The 21,866-nt window shown below is 41.9% G+C and overlaps 1 protein-coding gene across 4 annotated transcripts in view; it reads right to left on the bottom strand.

Annotated features, from left to right (window-relative positions):
• LOC118713949 (zinc finger protein 234-like) overlaps nt 1–21,866 on the bottom strand; it is a 71,136-nt gene that overhangs the window by 45,110 nt on the left and 4,160 nt on the right. For 2 of the 4 annotated variants that reach the window (XM_045578185.1, XM_045578184.1), the window contains exons 2-4: nt 18,861–18,957; nt 14,588–14,714; nt 10,689–12,355 (exon numbers count right to left, since the gene is read on the bottom strand). In XM_045578185.1, coding sequence (XP_045434141.1) covers nt 10,824–12,355; nt 14,588–14,714; nt 18,861–18,875 — 1,674 coding nt within the window. In that variant the 5' untranslated portion in view covers nt 18,876–18,957 and the 3' untranslated portion in view covers nt 10,689–10,823. Of the gene's footprint in view, nt 1–7,513; nt 7,641–10,688; nt 12,356–14,587; nt 14,715–18,860; nt 18,960–21,866 lie in introns of those variants that run through there. The other 2 variants (XM_045578183.1, XM_045578182.1) reach the window with 2 other exon arrangements.

The following is a 21,866-nucleotide window of genomic DNA, read 5'->3' as shown; positions in this document are numbered from 1 at the left end:
CAGTTTTAATTAAACCTTTTATTTGTACTATTCTCGTGTTTATTTTGTTTCTAACATCCTATTAGGACTGTTTTACTTGCATTTCCCTTTTACAGAACAGCAAGCGAAGGCACAGAGGTGTGAGGTGACCCATCCAATGTGATATCGCAGGGAGTGGTAGATGAGGGAGCCGGGCTGGGGGCGCAGAGCGCCAGGGAGACCCTCAAACCCCGGGAAGCCCGCCCCAGCCCTGGGACTTGCCAGCCGCAAAGAAGCTCCGCCCTGGGGAACGCAAATCGCCATCCCAGCCAAAGACCTCCGTTTCCCAGCCGCGCCTCCTCCTTCTCCACAAATGAAAGGCCATGGCTGTGGGTCCCGGGCGAGGGACGTTTGAATGGGTCCGTGTATAACCCGCCTCAATAACCACAACCTAGGAAAAGACAGCCGCTAAGTGGTCCAGGGGCGGAAGTGCTTGTGACTAACACCAGCTCCTGAACTACATTTCCCAGAATTCCACAGCACGCTCCATCTGGACTGGAAGTGCCTATGGCTACACGGAGCTTTTGGACCTACACTTCCCAGAATTCCGCGGCGGGGGGGCGGGGGGGTGGGGTGGAGAAAAGGCATTTGCAGCCTGGCCTTACTGTAGGTGTTGTATATGAGACTACATGGAGCTCTGAACTACATGTCCCAGAATGCTAAGCGGGAAATGGCAACAGGACCGTTCTCTTGGACAACAATTCCGGAGCAGAAAACAGACAAAGCTGCTCCCCTGATGCCGATGTGTCTAACTCCTCTGAGCGGCCAGTCTCCACTTTTCGGAATGCCTGAGAAGGTCTCCGGCAGTGTCTTGCGATTCTAGCCTGTCGTATTTAGAAGAATATAAGTTCTGTTCATTGAGATGCTGAGTAGCACTTTGGGCGGGATCGCAAACCCATTGCCTACCACAGAGGCTTCCTGGTAAACCCCAAGAGCGTCCACCGTAGGAATGAGAGCGAAAGGAAATTGTGCATTCTTTATCACGCCTGAAACCAAATGTCAAGTCACCTCAATCCCTGACATTGCTTCCAGCCCTGGCAGAAGCAAATGAAAATCCTTTCTAGAGAAATGTGCCATCAGCCTAGGCCTCAAGTTATTTATATAATTATAACATTTGTGATATTAATATTCGATCTAGTGAACTTTAAGAAAAATAAAAAGAATTACTTGACACGTGTAGGGGCACTACATAATGATAAAATTTTCAAGTTATCAGAAATTGGCAGATCAGAGAGCCAATTCATTCTAACTGCTCTCAGTCCTTACTGGGTCAGTGTCAGGGGGTCATCATAACATTTATAACCACTACTACCAACACTACCCCTTTCCATCATTTTGAGGGACACAAATGACAGTAGATCTGACTGATGTATTCAAAGAACCTATTAGTGAGGGTCAATTGTTCCCTGCTCTAGCCATGGGACAAGCAGGGATCATCCCACTGGGGATGTGCCCACAACCAAGGTACATGCCGTTAACCGGAATTGAATCTTGGACCCTTTAGTCCACAGATTTGGCTCTATCCACTGAGCCAAACCAGTCAGGGCTATACTACTTCTTTTAATGTTCTTTACAGGGAACAATTCCACAGCCCTTGTCTTCTTTTTCTCGGTGCTTTTTAAGAGTGAAGAGTCAAGTTATTTAGGAGACAGTCCTTCATTTGGGTTTTATTTGGTGTAGTCCATGTTTAGCTTTCAGATCATGCATCACTGGCAGGGATTCCACAGATGTGCTGAGGTGTCCTTGTCATTAAAACAACAGGAGCCAAAGGATGTTGGTTTGTCCCTGTGTTGGTGAACTCAACTTCATACCCTAAGCTAAGGTGATATCTATCAGATTTGTCCATTGTAAAGTGACTGGTGTATTTTTTTCTCTCAAAAATAATATAGCGAATGGGGAAATATTTATTTATTTATTTATTTATTTATTTATTTATTTATTTATTATTGATTATGGTATCATATAATTGTCCTCATCCCATTCCCATCCCAAACCCCTCCCCACTATGGCCCCACCCCCTGGGGAAATACATTTATTAGTGGACATTCTACTGTAAAGCCAAGCTTCTCCTTCTCCCCGCTTACTTATTCAAATATAAGTATTCTATCAGTATGGACTCAGAATCCATTAGTTTTACTAATTTAAGTGACGTGTAGATTAGCAAACACTTATTATATAACTTGTGGTGTATTATATAAGTCATAGAATTCACCCATTTTAGGTGCAACTTTGCTTAGTGGAGCACATTTTTGTTTCCCTGATTGGGTTCTTCCTGCCCAGTTGTACAGTAATTAACTAACCTTCTTTCTCTTCCCAGATACTGAAGCAGCCACTAGGTTATTTTCTGTCTCCATAGATCTGCTTACTCTGGACATTGCATATGCATGGGATTTCACAATATGCAGTCTTTTGTGACCGAGGTTTCTGTCTCTATCCATAATGTTTACAAGGTTTATCCATGTTCTACCATAATCAGAACTTCATTTCTTTTCATTGGGAAATAATATTCCTTTGTACAGATATGCCATGATTTTATTTATATACTAGAGGCCCGATGCACAAAGATTTGTGCAAGAACGGGCTTCTTTCCCCTGGCTGCTGGCACTGCCTTTGTTCTGGCTGGAGGAGTCTTTTCACTCAGGCCCAGAGCCACCGTTCTGCCTTCCCATGCTGACCACAAGCCCAGAGCAACTGGGGTGGTGCGGAACACAGCATCCCTCCCCTGACCGCTCAGTGCCTGTGTATGCAAATTAACCTGGCATCTTTGGTGGGTTAATTTGCATACTCACTCCTGATTGGCTGGTGAGTGTCACGAATGTACGGTCAATTAACATGTTACTCTTTTATTAAGTAGAAAGGTCAACGTTTCAGTTGTTCCCAGTTTTAGGTTATTTATGAATAATGCTGCTATAAATATTCACATGTTAATTCACAACAATCATCCATGTAGGTGAGCAGCATGTAGGCTACCTTTCAGGGTACTTTTGCAGGCCCGGCCAGGCACAGTTCTGCCTTCCTGGGATCTGTATTCCTCAGGACTCTGTGTACCTCCAGAAGTAGGAGGAAAAATGACCAAATTTAAGGTGAGTAAGACATGTCTTTCTCACTTTTAAAATTCTACCTTTTGCCCTAGCCGGTTTGGCTCAGTAGACAGAGCATCAGCCTGTGGACCAAAGGGTCCTGGGATCGATTCCAGTCAAGGGCATGTACCTGGGTTGCAAGCTCCTCCCCAGCCTGGGCCCTGGTCGGGGTACATGCAGGAGGCAACCAATGGATGTGTTTCTCTGTTTCTCTCACATCGATATTTCTGTCTTTCCCTCTCTCTTCCACTCTCTCTAAAAATCAGTGGGAAAACATCCTCAGGGGAAGACTGAAATAAATTTAAAAATAAAATAAAATTCCACCTCATTACCAATTTGTCACGTTTTTCTCGGGACAGCTCAAGAAGAAGAACGGGTATTTGAGGACATTTTGTGCTCTAGGGTTTTGAGTTTACTTTGCATTTGTTTTCAGTTTTTGTTTTATTATTTATTTTGCAGCACAAAAAAATTACTAAAAATAAACAGTTCTCCCACTTTACTGTTTCCCTGCTAACAGATCCACTGTTTTCATTTTCTAATATAATTTTCCTCATGTGTAATCATAGCTGTGTTTATATTCATGATGTATATGTAATTTTAAGTTGGGGTTTTCTTCCCACTAGTGTTAAATAATGTTTCTTTTTTAGGGTTATTTCACATTCCCCTTGAATTGACATACCTTTTAATTTTTTGTTTTTACCTATCCCACCTTCCCATGATAGCTGAAAGCTATTTCTTTTTTCTTTTTTCGTGTTATCTATTTTTTAAATCTTTATTGTTGAGATTATTACAGATGTCCCCCCCCATTACTCCCTCCCACCCAGTTCCCGCCCCACCCCAGGCCTTTGCCACCTTATTGTCTGTGTCCATAGGTAATGCACTTATGGATATAAGATCTTTGTTTAATCTCTTCCCACCCGCCTACCCCCGTTCCCTCTGAGAATTGTTAGTCTGTTCCATTTTCATGCCTCTGATTCTGTTTTATTCACCAGTTTATTCTATTCATTAGATTTCTTATTCATTTATTTTTATTCTTAGATTCAGTTATTGATAGATATGTATTTGTTGCCATTTTGTTGTTCATATATTTTTTCTTCTTCAATTCTTTTTAAAAAATATTTTTATTTATTTTAGAGAGGAAGGGAGAGGGAGAGAGAGAGAGATAGAAACATCAATGATGAGAGAGAATCATTGATCGGCTGCCACCAAACGACACTCAACCAACTTAGGCACACTAGCCCGGGCAAGTTGGCTGTTTTCTAGGTAGAATATCCAAATATAACCATCGCATAGCAAACCCTCACTGCTGCTTCACACAAACATTATCAGAGGTTTTCACACAGGAAGAGCATCTTCCCCATGCTTCAGTCAGGCCTGTGTGTGTTTTATCGGTCTAGTAATAATTAATGTCGTTTTTAAACATTCGTTTAAAATCTTGCTTGGCGTTGACTTGTATTGACATAACCTTCAAACACGTGGTATCTACAGAATGTGTGAAGTGCAATTAACAAGTTTTGCTTGAAAAAGTTTGTGTTTGGTTTGGTTTTTGTTGCAAAACTAGGGCTAAGAAGATGGCGGATGAAGAGCATATTCGGCACTGCATGCTTTACGAGTTCCAATTAGGAAGAAAAGCAAGTGAGGCTGCAAAAAACATCTGTAGTGCTCTTGGTAAAGATGCAGTTAGCGCCAGAAAATGCCAGCGTTGGTTTGAGAAATTTTGCGAGGGAAATTTTTCGTTAGATGACAAGAGTGGTCGAGGCCATGTGTCCAATTTTGATCAAGAAGCTCTTCAAGCTCTTTTAGTGCAAAATCCTCAAATTACCCAACAAGAGCTTGCAACAACTTTAAATTGTTCACAAAAAACAATTTCCAATCAATTGCGTGCACTTGGCAAAGTCCAAAAGTTTGGAAAATGGGTTCCTCATGAGTTGACCGACAACAACCGTAATCAAAGAGTCACAATTTGCAGTTCGCTCCTCTCTCGTCAAAACCGTTTGCCGTTTTTAGAGCAAATTGTTACCGGAGATGAAGAATGGGTGCTGTATGTTAATTTGAAAAGGCGACCTCAATGGTTGGACAAAAATGAGGCTCCGCAGCCCACGCCAAAACCTGACTTGCATGCGAAAAAAGTGATATTGTGTGTTTGGTGGAATTTTAAAGGAATTCTTCATTATGAACTTTTACCATCTACCCAAACCATTACAAGTGCAGTGTATAGTGCCCAATTGGAAAGGTTAGCCCAAGCTTTAAGAGAAAAAGAACCCGCGCTGATTAATTGGAAGGGCGTAATTCTTCACCACGATAACGCACGACCGCATACTGCAAGAATCACTGCTGAAAAACTGCGCCAGTTGGAATGGGAAGTTCTCCCTCAACCTGCATATTCTCCTGATATTGCCCCTTCTGATTACCATTTGTTTTGTTCTTTGCAAAACTTTCTTCTTGGAAAAAAATTTAATAATGAAGAATGCCTCAAAAATGCATTGACCGAATTTTTTGCATCAAAATCACAAGAATTTTACAACAGAGGGATTAAAATGCTTCCTGAGCGTTGGGCACAAGTAGTAGAAAACAACGGCAACTATATTGTTGATTAAATTTTGTTGTATTGTTTAAATAAATTCGATTTAAAAAAGTATTAGAAAACGACATTAATTATTACTAGACCTAATATTTAGTGGTCTTTTTTCTCTCTCGTGTAATAACTAGTTTGACTAAAGTAATAAGGAACATTAGCTTAAAATGTCCAGAGATGGCCCTGGCTGGGTACCTCAGTTGGTTATATTATCGTCCCCATACACCAAGGTTTTGGGTTCGATTCCAGGTCAGGGCATATATGAGAGACAACCAGTGAATGCATAAATAAATGGAACAACAAGTCAGTGTTTCTCTCTCTCTCTCTCTCTCTCTCTCTCTCTCTCTCTCTCTCTCTCTCTCTCTCTGTCTCTCTCTCTCTCTAAAAATCAATACTTTTTTAAAAAGTAGTTTTGAGAGAGATTATGTGCCTTGAGGTAACACACACTATTTTGCTTTAAAAAAGTTATAGCATCCAGGATTCATGTGTGAGAAAGGAAGAAGGCAGGTGCATTATGTTTGGACTAAGTTACTAAACACTTCTGGGGACAACTGGCAATATTCACCTACAAGTAAAATTACATGTAGTCTGGGATGCATATTTGTGGGAAGCCGTGTTGCGTGGGGCCCGAGGGCAAGGATGGAGCATAGGGTAGGGACGCCTACCTGCTCTCCCCTAAGCCTTCAGGGTCAACCAAGGACAGGGCAGACCATAGCCCCATTGTTAGAGAGTGCGCGTGATGCACGACTTATCTGGATGTTCTCAGCTAGGCTGTTCTCAATGATATCTAGCCAGATGCTTGCTCTATGTATCTTTTCCAAGAATGTCTTGAGGAGCTGTTGGCGGCCTTGTCCTGGGAAAGGGGCACTTGGAGAAATGCCCAGAAAAGCCTCATAAATGTACGCTTGCAACTAATAAAGCTGCTGCAGTCTCATCATGGACTAGCAGTCCTCCTGAAGCCCCACTTTCTCTTGTCTTTATTTCTCTTAAAACCTCCTAGCCCTACCTCCAGGACCTGTGATGCCGGCTGGATCCGGTACATATTTAGATTCTTTTTAAAAAATATGTTTTATTGATCTGAGAGAGAGAGAGAGAGAGAGAGAGAGAGAGAGAGAGAGAGAGAAACATCAATGATGAGAATCATTGATTAGCTGCCTCCTGCACACCACCTACTTTCAATCAAGCCTGCAACCAGGACATGTACACTTGGCTGGAATTGAACCTGGGACCCGTTAGTCCACAGGCCGACACTCTATCCACTGAGCCAAACCAGCCAGGGCCATATTTAGGGTTCTTGGAGGTTACTTTTAAATAGACCCAATGAGAACACAAAATAAAAATATGAGGACTGTGCCGAAACCGGTTTGGCTCAGTGGATAGAGCATCGGCCTGCGGACTGAAAGGTCCCAGGTTCGATTCCGGTCAAGGGCATGTACCTTGGTTGCAGGCATATCCCCAGTAGGGGGTGTGCAAGAGGCAGCTGATTGATGATTCTCTCTCATTGATGTTTCTAACTCTCTCTCTCTCTCTCTGTAAAAAATCAATAAAATATATATATTTTTTTAAAAATAAGAGGACTGTGTTCACTGCTGTACTTCTGCTGAGGCTGAGGAGAATCAGTGTGTGGAGTTGGAGGAGAAGGGCTGGGAGGTCTACACATTGACTTGAGTTGCTCAAAATCTGAGACCATTTCCTGCCCATCCTACTTTCCCAGTGCTATCTTTTGTCAGGAGGCCGCTGGCTGAGGTTTGGTTGTGTAGGAGATCCACAGTGCCTTGAATGCCCGAGGACACAAGCCAATTCTGGGAGCTGACACTGAGCACCGAGGGTCTGTCCTCACCCACGGAGACCAGGTTCCGGAAGTTCTCCAGCATCACGTCCCGGTACAGCTTCCTCTGGGCAGCGTCCAGCAGCCCCAGCTCCTCCTCCGTGAAGACCACAGCCACATCCTGGAAGGTCACCGCCTCCTACACAGCCAAACCTCAATTAGCAGCCTCTTAACACTGAACACATTTCACAGAGCACATAACCATGCCTAGAGCATAGTACCGTGTTTCCCTGAAAATAAGACACCCTCCGAAAAGAAGACCTACTTACAGGTTTCCTTCTGAGTGAAATATAAGGCTTCCCCCCCAAAATAAGCCCCCCCCCCCCCCGCTAGGCTAAACATGAGAGATTTGGTCCCCTGATTCTGAAAGAAATGGACTCACAAGAAATTCACCATGAAATTCAGGAATTGGATTATGATGATGTTCCAGAAGATGATGACATGATTGTCATTGAATAAATGAGTAAATGCTTGATACTGTAGGATTCACAGTTTGTCTGGTTTGTGTTGACAACTACCGTACTACCGTACTGTATACAGGTAATAAATTTCCTTTATTTTCATTTAACAATAAATGTGTACAGTATTCTTCTTCATGGAAAAATAAGACATCCCCTGAAAATAAGACCTAGCGCATCTTTGGGAGCAAAAATTAATATAAGAAACTGTCTTATTTTCGGGGAAACGGTAAGTATGCAGCAAATATATGTTCAATGAATAATGAATCCCACCAAAAAACCAAAGGTGCCAAAATTCATTGGACTGAAAAGAAAGCAGAAGAACCTATCCCTGGTTCCCTCTGAAGCTTTTGGGTTGTCTCTTTCAAAACAGAGTTTGGGAAAACGTTAGTTGTAAATAAAAAAGTCCATTACAACAGAAGGTGAATGTACCTTAGTTGCGGGCACATAACCAGTGGTGGTGGTGGGGACTGTGTAGAAGGCAGCTGATCTATGTTTCTCTCTATCCCACTCCCTTCCTCTCTGTAAAAAACCACTAAAATATATTTTAAAAAGAAGTATTATAATTTTTTTTTATTTTAAACCAAAATATTTAAAAACTTTCATAAAATTATATAGAAGCAAAAAAGTCATTTCTCTCTCTCAAAGTGTTGGAAGATAGTTACATCAGAAGCTATAGTGACAGACTTATATTTAGAAGCTCTTCAATTGTAGTATAAAAATATTTTAAGATGTTTATAAACAAATGTACAACTTAAGGCATAAAATTGGACTTTGAAACTTGGGGGGAAATCAACTACATACACCGCCAGTCTGTGTGCCCCTTCCCTGAGTCCAAAAATATTACATTATAAGGATTTTAAATGAAAACCAGAACAAAATAAATTCAGGATTATAGAATAGTATGTTAGCTAATATTTTCTAGCAATACCTAACAGGAAACACTATTTTTAAAAAATATATATATTTTTATTGATTTTGTTTTTACAGAGAGGAAAGGAGAGGGATAGAGAGAAACATCGATCAGCTGCCTCTTGCACACCTGCTACTGGGGATGTACCCGCAACCAAGGTACATGCCCATGACCGGAATCGAACCTGGGACCTTTCAGTCCGCAGGCCAATGCTCTATCTACTGAGCCAAACCAGTGAGGGCAACAGGCAACCATATGAAATTATGAAATTATATGGAAGTTCATTAGTTTATTCTTTCTTGGCAGTGTTTGGAAATTATCAGTTAAAACACACAAGGAAAAAAGCATTAGAAAGGTATGATAAAAATTTTCTCAAATGTCTATACTACAGCCCTAGCCGGTTTTATTCTTCATTCAGGTATGTGCCCTGACCAGGAACTAAACAGTGACATCCTGGATCATAGGTTGACCCTCAACCACTGAGCCACGTTGGCTAGACTGTAAGTACTGAATGGCTGATGTGGTTCAGTTGGTTGGGTGTTGTCTCACGCACCAAAGGTTGCTGATTTGATTCCTAGTCAGGGCACATGACAGGGTTGTGGGCTTGATACCTGGTAAAGGGTGTGCAGGAAGCCACTGATAGATGTACTATTCTCACATCGATGTTTCTCTCTCTCTCTAAAAAAAAAAAAAAAAAAGAAAGAAAAAACATAAATTTAAAAAAAGTACAGTATTCTTTTTAACCTCCACAAAACGTGTATCCTTTATATCTATCGCCAGTATTTGCGGGTTCCCTGGCTTATACCTAAAGATGTGTCACATGCATTAACTTATTTGTGTATTCAAATAACCAGAAAAAATTTTTGAATACTGATGTAGTCCTATTCCTTAATTTTGATCTTATATGGTAATATAAATGTAGCACAATCTTATTAGGAGTCCATAACTGTAAATGATTCATATTAATCATTTTTCAAATTCCGTTATACATAATTTAGCAGTTTGATCAAATTGATGCTCATTGAGAAATTAAAGCACGAGATTACAAATGGAAATACCGCCAAATACTCCTTGCTAAAGAAGACCATTACTACAAGTATCACTTTCCACGTTTTATTTTTATCCACACATATATGAACTTAATTCCACAGTCTGAGTTCACAAAGCTCATATTGTTCTTCTTCTGTTATTACATGTCCTTGCCATCACTCTAATGACTCCAAGTTATTTTGGAAATATATAATTTAAACAAATTTTTACTGACAAACACTTGTTACTTCCATTCTAAAAATTGTGTGGCATTACTGATATGGTATTCATTTTTCATTATTTGAATCTCATCATCTTAAATTCTTAAACTATGACATCTAAATTACATGTTGTTATATTTTCCAAAGATGTGTTTTTACCAAAAAAGAAAAGCATGTAAATGGCATTCCTATGCCAGTAATGAATACATTTGATGAAATTACCAAATCCCAGCAACTTTTTCTGGTATTTATTTCATGGGGATGAGGGAAGAATATAGGAAGCTGAGGTATTAAATGTCCTTCAAATCTGGCATAGCCCCCACGGGAGAAGTTTGACAAAAGAAATATCCTCAGGTGAGGATTAACCCTACTCCCTCCCCCTGCCCACCACCAAAAAAATAAAAGGAAATAAATACATACAATTAAATACTGATGTATTCAATGTATACATCAGTATTCAATGTTTTGTTTTCTTTAAATATATTTTATTGATTTTTTTACAGGGAGGAAGGGAGAGAGAGAGCGAGCTAGAAACATCAATGAGAGAGGAACGACCAGCTGCCTCTTGCACTACCCCTACTGGGGATGTGTCCGCAACCAATGTACATGCCCTTAACCAGAATCGAACCTGGGACCTTTCAGTCCTCAGGCCGAAGCTCTATTCACTGAGCCAAACCGGTTTTGGCAAGTGCTCATCAATGTTAAGGTTGTGCAGGTTCAGCAGCAAACACGCTCCCTGCCCTCATGCCCTCACTGCGCTTGTGTAGTCTCAGAACCATTGGGATATGTTGAGCCGTGGCTGAAACATTCCCTTTATGAAACAAAGGTTTTCCTTCTTCTGAGAATGGATGAAGTTTATCACCGGCATGGCTTCTGGAATGAATTCTAAAGTATGACCTTGACTTGAAGCGCTTACCGCATACCTCACACTTGTAAGGCTTCACTTTTGTGTGAACTTTCTGATGAGACTGTAGATGTGAAAGCTGAGTGAAAAGTTTACCGCACTCATCACATTTGAATGGTTTCTCTCCGGTGTGGAGTCTCAGATGAAGTTTAAGGTGTGAGGCCCTGCTCAAGTGCTTTCCACACACCCAGCATGTATAAGGTCTCTCTCCGGTGTGGACGCTCCGATGCACTTCAAGATCCAAGCTTGTCTGGTAGCTCTTCCCACACTCCTCACATTTGAATGGCTTTTCCCTTGTGTGGACTTTCAGGTGAGCTTGTAGGTATGCCTTCCGACCGAATCTCTTCCCACACACTTCACATCGGAATGGTTTTTCTCCACTGTGGACTCGCTGATGGGCCAGAAGATGTGAGGCCCATCGGTAGCTCTTCCCACACTCCTCACAATTATAGGGTTTCTCTTCTGTGTGGATCCTCTGATGGTAATAAAGATCTGCCTTAGAGTAGAAGCCCTTTCCACACTTGTCACACTTGTACGATTTCTGTCCCGTGTGAACGTTCTTGTGGGTATGAAGATGTGAGCACCAACTGAAGCACTTCCCACACTCGTCACATTTGTACGGCTTCTCTCCCGTGTGGACCACACAATGGCTGTTGAGTGCTGACCTCTGACGGAAGTTCTTCCCACATATGTCACATTTGAACGGTTTCTCCCCAGTGTGGACTCTCTGGTGGTTGTAAAGATGGTAAGCATGAAGGAAGGTCCTCCCACATTCCTCACACTTATAAGGTTTCTCTCCCGAGTGTAGTTTGCAGTGGTCACTAAGTGTTGCCTTGCGACTGAAGCCTTTCCCACACTGTTCACATTTAAATGGCTTTTCTACAGTGTGGACTCGCTGATGGGTTTGCAGACGTGAGCTCTGACTGAATTCCTTACCACACTTATCACACTTATAGCATTTCTCTCCCAAGTGAACTCTCTGATGGATGCGGAATGCTGAGCTGTAAAAGAAGCTTTTCCCACACTCCCCACATGTATGAGACTTCTCTCCTGCATGTATTTGTTGAGGAAGGTCAGAGTTGAAAACATCACAAAAGAATCTGTTACATTCGTTTCCCCAGTGAGGTGTCTGGCCTGTGTGAGTTATAGGCAGTCCTGCCCCAGCCTGGCTGGTTGAATCTTTATGGTTAGGGAACTGAGAACTCTTGATCATGGAGTCTTGACTCCTGATTAGGTCACTTGCAATTTGTTGCCATATTTGCCAGCAGGAAAATTCTTCATGTTGTTCTGGATCTGGAACGGTGTCCACCTCAGATTGGATCTTGCCTCCTATAAGAGAGAATTTAAAGATGTGGATAAATGAAGACTTTGTACAGGGTCTTCAAGATTTCACACATAAGGTGGAGCATAAGATTTCAATAAATCCAGAGTATTCACTATGTCCTTTGGATATGTGTCATGGTATCTGGTTTACAGAAACTAAGTAGTGGTCCGGCAGGTTCTTCTCCACCAAGCATCAATGAAACAAACTTAGAACCACACCAAGTTTCCTATGTATATAGGTATAACTTAAAATCAAAGATTTCATAACAAATATAGTAATATGATACATGTTAATCAGCTGCTGTTTCTATTGAATTTTATAATCAGTGTAAAGTCTTCAATAGAAAATTATGAAGCAAATATATACACAATGAAGTATGAATCAAATTTTAAGGAAAAGAAGTAACATATTCAATACTTTGTATATTTGGATTTACATTACCGGTACACATCCTTACATTAGATATCTCAGCCAAAAAGGGACCTGGTGTTTGCCTTCCATTTCTGAGAAAGAAGCTCTAAGCATGTGAAAAGCCATGACTGGAAAGATATGAGAGTCAGGGGCCACACTGGCTGGTATAAAAATATGATTTTGGAATGAGGCTAACAACACCAGAAAGATCAGACTGCGATTGTGGATAAAGCTTTCCATTACCTGGTGGTGTGAATCAAGAGCCAGAATAACCTCAAAAAACTATTCAAGGTATACTGACCATGTGATGGAACCCCATCGCACTGAGGCTTAGGTGAGGTTCCCTTATTGGCAATACCCTGTATAATTTCACACCTTTTTAAAAATATATATTTTACTGATTTTTTTCAGAGAGGAAGGGAGAGGGATAGACAGTTAGAAACATCGATGAGAGAGAAACATTGATCAGCTGCCTCCTGCACACACCATACTGGGGATATGCCCACAACCAAGGTACATACCCTTGACCGGAATTGAACCTGGGACCCTTCAGTCTGCAGGCCAACGCTTTATTCACTGAGCCAAACCAGTTAGGGCCAAAGTCACATGCTTAACACCAAAACATTCTAGGTAAACGTTCCTGGAAAATTAGGCTCCCATGGCATACTCTCCCAGGAATCAGAAGCAATGTTTTTCAAACTTTTTTTTAAATGACCACTTTGAAGAAATGCCATTTGTCAAGACCCATACAGGTGGGCTATCTCTGGAGTACCCCTGCCTTCTTCCCTCCCAGGTGTGTATCTGCACTTTTCTCTCCTAAACCCTAACAGTCCCCACAAGACTGGCGACAGGGGCGCAACAACAGCAGCAGCTCATCCTGGGCTCACCCCCGGGCCCTGCTTTCGAGGCCCCCTTTCCTCTGACTTTTCAGTGAGCTGACAGCAGCCCCACCGTGGCTCATTTCTTCCCTCCAGCACTGCCTTGGCTCTCTCCTGCTGCTTCTACCCTAAGTTGTTCTTTTGTTCTACTGTCCCAGCTTTAGTAAACATACTGTCAAGATAAAATTTTAAAAAGACCCATACATGCCCTAACCGGTTTGGCTCAGTGGATAGAGCATTGGCCTGCAGACTGAAGTGTCCCAGGTTTGATTCTGGTCAAGGGCATGTACCTTGGTTGCAGGCACATCCCCAGTGGGGGTTGAGCAGGAGGAAGCTGGTCGATGTTTCTCTCTCATCGATGTTTCTAACTCTTTATCCCTCTCCCTTCCTCTCTGTAAAAACATCAATAAAATATATATTTAAAATTTCTAAAAAAAACAACAACAAAAAAACCCAAAAACTGAGAGTAGGGCCCTGTGGACGGCTCAGTTGGTTGGAGCATCATCTTGTACACCAAAAGGTTGCAGGCTCAAGTCCCAGTCAGGGCCCATACCCAGGTTTTGGGTTCAATCCCAGGTCGGGGTGCATGTGGGAAGCAACTGACCAATGTTTCTCTTTCTGTCTAAAAATCAATAAAAACATATCCTTGGGTGAGGATTAAAAAAAAATTTTTTTTTTGAGCATAGGTCTCATTTGGTTTTAAAACTCATGATAGAGTCAAAAATTGATAAGACAGAGCAGTATACTGTGCATTTATAATTCCTTAACAAAACACAAACTTGCCTGTTGATAAAAACCAAAATAATTCACTCGCTGTGTCCACTACATATTAGAAAAGTCAGACCCAGAACTCAGGGGGCCATTACAAGGGCTCCAAAGCTTTGCACACACAAGGATGCACAGCTACTCCTGGGAGCTGACGTTCCGTCACAGAGCGCCCGTCCTCACCCACGGAGACCAGGTTCCGCAAGTTCTCCAGCATCACGTCCCGGTACAGCTTCTTCTGGGCAGCGTCCAGCAGCCCCAGCTCCTCCTCCGTGAAGATCACAGCCACGTCCTGGAAGGTCACTTCCTCCTACGGCACCAAACGCACGTCAACTCAACCAGCACTGAGCAGATGCTATCTGCTTGTGTGTTCTTCCAAAGAGAATGGCTAACATTCCTTGACCCTTGCTTGGTTTCCTGGGCGACTTAAGCAGGTTTCTCAGTTTCTACCTATTTAAGTGAAACATGAAGTCAAGAACCTCCTTATCCAGCCGAAACTGGTTTGGTTCAGTGGATAGAGCGTCAGCCTGCTGACTGAGAGGTCCCGGGTTCAATTCCGGTCAAGGGCATGTACCTTGGCTGCCGGCACATCCCCAGTAGGGGGTGTGCAAGAGGCAGCTGGTTGATGTTTCTCTCTCATCAACATTTCTAGCTCTCTATCCTTCTTCCTTCCAGTCTGTAAAAATCAATAAAATAAAATAAAATAAAATAAAATAAAATAAAATAAAATGAACCTCCTTATCCAGTAGCTCTAGGGAGTTAAGTGCCTGGCATATCCAGCAAGACTGGACTTTTACTTTTTTTATTGATTTGAGAGAGAAACACCAAATTGTTGTTACACTTACTCATGCATTCACTGGTTGCCTCTTGTGTGTGTCCTGGCCAGAGATCGAACTCACAACCTTGGTTCATTGGCACAATACTCTAGCCGACCGAGCTATTTGGCCAGGGCAAGACGAGGCATTTTTAAAAAATATTTTTATCCAGGCGCAGCCACTGCAGGGAGGATCTGGGAACCCACTGCCTGGCTCCAGTTTCCGCCCCAGCATCTTCCTGCAGCTCGTCTCGTGTGACCCACGGCTCCCGGACCATGTGGGTCTCAGCCCGCGACGTGGGGAACGTGAGGGGCTGCGGGGCCAGTGCACCCGGCTGCCAGGAGGCTCAGGATGGAGTCCGGGCTCGGCCTCTCCCCTCCGGCCCAGGAGGCGGCCCCTCCGCAGGCCTCGGCTGCCGAAGTCGGGAGAAAGGTGTGCGTCTCCTCAACTCAAAGGGAGCCGATGAGGCTTGCAACCAGGGCAGCAACGGGCAGTGACAGTTCATCTCCGGCAAACCCCCTGAGCCTGTCCCCATGGCCCCCTTTCTCTGACGGCTTAGTGAGCCAAAGCAGACCAGCCTACACTCATTTCCCCAGCCTTTCCTTTGTTTCATTGTCCTGAGCTTTAAAAAACGTCTTCTAAAATTAAATATATATTTCTATATATATTTTTATTTTATTTATTTATTTATTTTTAAAATATATTTTAATGATTTTTCACAGAGTGGAAGAGAGAGGGACAGAGAGCCAGAAACATCGATGAGAGAGAGACATCGATCAGCTGCCTCCCGCACACCCCCACCGGGGATGCGCCCACAACCAAGGCACATGCCTCTGCCAGGAATCAAACCCGGGACCTTTCAGTCCGCAGGCCGACGCTCTATCCACTGAGCCAAACCGGTCCCAGCTCTCTATATATTTTTAAATTCATTTTTAAAGAGATAGGAGGGGAGAGGGAGAAAGAGAAACATCCATGTGAGAGCGAAACATTGGTCAGCTACTTCCTGCACCCCACCCCCCATCCCCCTACTGGGTATGGAGCCAGCAACTTGGGCATGTGGCCTGACCAGGAATCGAACCAGCAACCTTTTGGCCAGGACCATGCTCAACCAACTGAACCACACCATCCAGGGCAAGGGTGGACATCTTTAACCACGGTTATACCTTAGGATATAACTGGAGGCAACCAAGATACCCTTCAGGTGGTGACTGGATAAACTGTGGTACATCCAGACTAGAGTATGATTTAGTGCTAAAAAGAAATGAGCGATTAAACCACAGAAAGACGTGGAGGTAATTTTAATGCATGTTGCTAAGTAAAAGAAGCCAGTTTGAAAGGTTACTTATGACATGACATTCTGGAAGAGGTCAAGTTATGCAGACTGTGAAAAGGTCAGGGTTGCCAGGGGCTGGAGGAAGAGAAGGACGGGGATTTCAGAACACGAAGCTACCGTGTACGAGTACAATGGCGGGGACACGCCACAACATATCTGTCCACACCTGCAGAGGGGACACAGAGAGTGAACCCTACGCCTGGCCAGCGTGGCTCCGTGGTGAGCATCGACTATGAACCACGAGGTCACGGTTCTATTCCTGGTCATGGCACATCCGGTAGGGACCTTGCAGGAGGCAGCTAATCAATAATTCTCTCTCATCATTGATATTTCTATCCCTCTCTCCCTCTCTGAAATCAATAAAAAAATAGGGAACCCTAATGTAAAGTCTGGTTCCTGGTGACAATGCAGGTTCTATCGATTCTAACAAATGTACAAATCCGGTGGGGAGTGTTACAAATGGGAGAGGCCCTGGCCAGTGTGGCTCAGTAATTAGAATGTCGGTCTGCAGACTGAAGGGTCAAGGTTTGATTCCCAGCCCAGAGCATGTACCTGGGTTGCAGGTTCCTTCCCTGGCCCCTATCTCAACGCTTGTGGTAATCAACCAATTGATGTTTCTCTCACATCAATGCTTTTTTCTCTCACTCTTTTCCATACTCCTTCCCTCCCTCCCTTCCTCTCCTCTTCCCTCGATTCCACTCTCTTTATAAAATAATCAATGGGAAAATATCCTCAGGTGAGGATTAACGGGAAAAAATAGGTGAGGCTGTGCATGTGTGCGGGCAGGAGGTATAGGGAAATCTGTGTATCTTCTGCAGGATTTTAATGTGAATGCAAAACTGCCATAAAAAATAGTTTATTATTTAAAAACATACACACAAACATAAGGTTTATATTACTTTGAAAAAAGAATTGTTATATGCAGGAATAAATGCAGATTAATAGCCCAGCTGGTGTGGCTCAGGGGTTGAGCAGCGACCTAAGAACCAGAAGGTCACTGTTCCATTCCCTGGGCATATGCCCAAGATGTGGGCTTGATCCCCAGTAGGAAATCACTCATCATGATGTTTCTCTCTCTCTCCCTTCCTCTCTGAAACCAATAAAAATATATTTTAGAGTTTACAGATGCCCCCTTTTCCCTTTCCTTTACCCCCTCCACCCAGCCTTCTCCACACTGTTGTCTTTGTCCATGGGTTATGGCCTGCAAAGTTTCTGTTGTGAAATCAATTGGCAGTCTATGGGAGCTCTCTGGCTACTGATAATTTGAACTCTACTTTGTCATGATACTGGGCAGCAGCAGCAAGAGGATTTTACCCAGCTCTAAGCTCATGAGAGTTTGCATTTCTTCTGTCTCATCCATAAAAACTCATGAATAATGTGCTCTATGAACACAAGAGGAAAACTTGAATGGTGCAAAGAGATGATGGAAATAATTCCAGTCACTTATCATACTAGATATTTTTGTTGCTGCTGTCACAGATGTTGCAGTCTTTGTTTACAAAACTAAATTGATAAATAATAAAAAAATCAATATGTAAAAAAAAAAATAAAAAAAAATATATATATATATATTTATTTTAAAAAGAGTAGATGAGTAAGTAAAAGACATGTAGGATCTGACTCAGACATAGGAAGGATAGAATCTAGCCCCTCCTGAGTGAAAATCTCCAACAATATTTGTGCCTACTGTGCTATGACAGATTTGAATATTCTATCTATAAAATTCAGAGGGGCATGTATCAATGCACTTTTTCAACATTAAGCTCCTAGTATGTTGAGGACAAAACATAGGTATGTTATTTGGAGAATTAATTTTTTTGGATAAAAAAGTTGCAGGTAGGAAAATCGTCACTGCAATGTTACTTAAAACAGCAAAACTCCTAAACCACCTTAATGTCTATGAGTGGTAAGTAGTTAAAAATTAAAAAAAGTGTGTCAATAATAGAAATACTAATCATAAAAAGTAAATGTTATGTGACATTAAAAAGCCCTATTTAATATTAGATGTAATTGTGAGTATTAATTAAGCTATGGCTACAAGAGGAAGAGAATATGGGGGGAAAATGGTTAATGTCCCAGCAGCAAAGTAATAAAGTTGGAGAACTTGTGGTCATTTCTATTAATTTGTCCAAACATTTTTTAAGTAAAATGAAACACGACAAAATAAAACCAACACTAAAAGCAAATACAAAGGAAAAGAGTCTTTAAATGCCTGGTGTTCTCCTTGAGTCATCTCCGGAAAGGGAAAAGCACATGACCTGAGTAGTGAGACTGAATTTTAACAGTAAAAAGGGAGAACCATATGCACCTTAAATGTGGTCATTCTTTTCTTCTTACTTCTGCAAATGTAGGTTGCCGACTGAGATATGGGGAGTCCTGGCAGGCAGACCCGTGCCTGGGAGTGTCTGAAAACACAGAAAAAGGACATGAAAGGGTGGCCAGGGTGTTGCTCAGCTCCATCAACACTTACTAGGTATTAGCCAAGGAGCCCCTTTCTGGAGGTGGCTGCTGCTGTCCACGGCTTGGCGAAATCTCAGCCCGGCCTCCCTTCCCGCTCCACACACACACTGACACCATCTCCAACACTGCCTTGTGGTACCCAAGGTCACCAATGAGATTCTGGTATGATACAAACTGAGACAATAGAATGTCCAGAGGAAGGATCATCCCTGGGGCAGCAATATATGGGTTCAAATCCTAGTTCAGCACCTCACTGAGATGTGTTGTCTTGGGCAAATTAATAACATCTCTTTTCCTCAACTGTGTCATATATACAACTGAGAGAATATTAGTTCCAATTTAACTGAACTCTTCAGAGCTGGAAAGCACTTTAAATACTAAAAGGACTTCGTAATTTTATAGCTATAGTAAAAAAGATGTATTTTTTTTTCAAATTTATAGAAAAGATGCCTTTATTAACCTTTTTTAAATTTAATAAATCTTTATTATTCAGATTATTACAATTGTTCCTTTTTTCCCTCATAGCTCCCCTCCACCTGGTTCCCACCCCACCCTCTGCCCTTTCCACCCCAACACTGTCCTTATCCATAAGTGTACGATTTTTGTCCAGTCTCTTCCCGCACTCCACACACCCCTTTCCCCCCGAGAATTATCAGTCCACTCCCTTTCTATGCCCCTGATTCTATTATATTCACCAGTTTATTCTGTTCATCAGATTTTTTATTCACTTGATTTTTAGATTCACTTGTTTATGGATATGTATCTGTTGTTCATAATTTTTATCTTTACTTTTTTTCTTCTTCCTCTTCTTAAAGAATACCCTTCAGCATTTCATATAATATTGATTTGGTGGTGATGAACTCCTGTAGCTTTTTCTTATCTGTGAAGCTCTTTAGCTGACTTTCAATTCTGAATGATAGCTTTGCTGGTTGTAGGTTCTTGCTGTTCATCACTTTGAATATTTCTTGCCACTCCAATCTGGCTTGCATAGTTTCTGTTGAGAAATCAGCTGATAATCATATGGGTGCTCTCTTGTAGGTAACTAACTGTTTTTCTCTTGCTGTTTTTAATATTCTCTCTTTGATCTTTTCATTAAAAACTTGATTGAAAACTAAACAAACAAACAAAAAATTCCCTCTTTGTTTTTGCTCTTGGCATTTTAATTATGATGTGTTTTGGTGTAGTCTCTTTCGATTCCTTTTGTTTGGGGTTCTGTGCGCTACCTGGACGTGTAAGTCTATTTCTTTCACCAGGTGGGGGAAGTTTTCGGTCATTATTTCTTCAAATCGTTTTTCAATATTTTGTTCTCTCCCTTCTTCTGGCACCCCCATAATTCTGATGTTGGTATGCTTGAAGTTGTCTCAGAAGCTCCTTACACTATCTTCATATTTTTGGATCCTTTTTTCTTTTTGCTTTTCTGCTTGAGTGTTTTTTGCTTCTTTGTATTTCAAATCTTTTATTTGATTCTTATGATCCTCTAGTCTGCTGTTAGATCTCTGTATAGTATTTTTTATTTCAGTCAGTGTATGCTTAATTTCTAGTTGGTCCTTTTTCATATCCTTGAGGGTCTGGCTAAATTTATCAGCCTTTTTTAGGAAATGCTTGAAAAACCTTATAACCATGGTTTTGAACTATATCCAATCCTTTGCTTTCCTCCATTTCTTTCATTTGTGATCTGTTTCTTTGTCTCCGCATTTTGGCTGCTTCCCTAGTTGATAGAGTGGCTTTGTGTGCTAGGTGTCCTATAGGGCCCAGTGGCTCAGTCTCCCCAGTTACCTGAGGTGAACACTCTTGGTGCACCCTTTTGTGGGCTGAATGCACAGTCTTGTTGTAGTTAAGCCTTGATTGTTGTTAATATCACTGGGAGGAATAGACCTCCAGACCAATTGGCTATGAGGATCAGCTGTGTCTACGCTGGTAGAACTTCTGTGCTGGAGACACCCTTATGAGACAAGACTTGCAAAAGCCTCTGTGCTCAGCTTGGATGGGGTGGAGTCTCAGGGCGGAGTCTCAGGGCCGAGCAGACAGTATTGGTTTCCCCATCAGCCCTGCCCTAAGAGGTCCCTGTGTCTTAATGTCCTACAGTAATCACTGCAAGCATCTCTGAGAGAAAGCCGCCCTCGAGTTTTGCCAGCTGCCAGACAGTCCAGTTTCTCCCCAAATGAGTATGGGTCCCCAGAGTCTTGCCAGGAACTGGAATTCAGCACAGTCAGGAGCTTTTGTCTCCTTCCTGCTTGAGAAAGTCAGATGTGTACTCAGGGCATGCATGTCTCAGTACCTCTGCCTTCTGCAGCTCCTCTGAGTCTCAGTGTACTTTTCTCTTTCCTTTTAGTTGTAGAATTTCTACTCAGCCAGCATTCCTGTGGTTCTGGATAATGTCCGTTTTGTCTTTTAGCTGTAGTTTTGAAATTATTGTGCAAGGCAGAAATTTAGGTGTTTACCTATGCCACCATCTTGTTTTCCTTTCAAAAAGATGGTATTTTAAATGTAAAATTGTTATATAATGTGGTCATTACCAAAAGACATTGTATAGTATCTGTAGTTCTGAAGTGATTGTTCTTTTCTGTGAAGGTCACTCATAACTTTTGAAAAATCTGTTGACTCTGCCTCACTGTCTTCTCTAATAATGTGTAATTTTATCAATCATTTTTAAATTACCATAGACAACTGTTTTATTTAAAAAAACAAAAAAAATAGTTTCTAGTATCTGATGAGAAACACAAGATTCTGGAAAAGATTTGTGGAAAACAGTTTGGGCAGTTTCTCTAAAAGTTATTCCTAAAGTTACCAATCATCAAGCAATTCCACTTCTAGATATCTATCCAAGAGGAATGAAAACATATCTCCATGCAAA

Source organism: Pipistrellus kuhlii, unplaced genomic scaffold (genome assembly GCF_014108245.1).
Source record: "Pipistrellus kuhlii isolate mPipKuh1 unplaced genomic scaffold, mPipKuh1.p scaffold_m20_p_90, whole genome shotgun sequence".
Lineage (NCBI taxonomy): Eukaryota > Metazoa > Chordata > Mammalia > Chiroptera > Vespertilionidae > Pipistrellus > Pipistrellus kuhlii.
The sequence above is the reverse complement of the archived record's forward strand: the minus strand, read 5'-3'. Positions and strand labels throughout refer to the sequence as shown.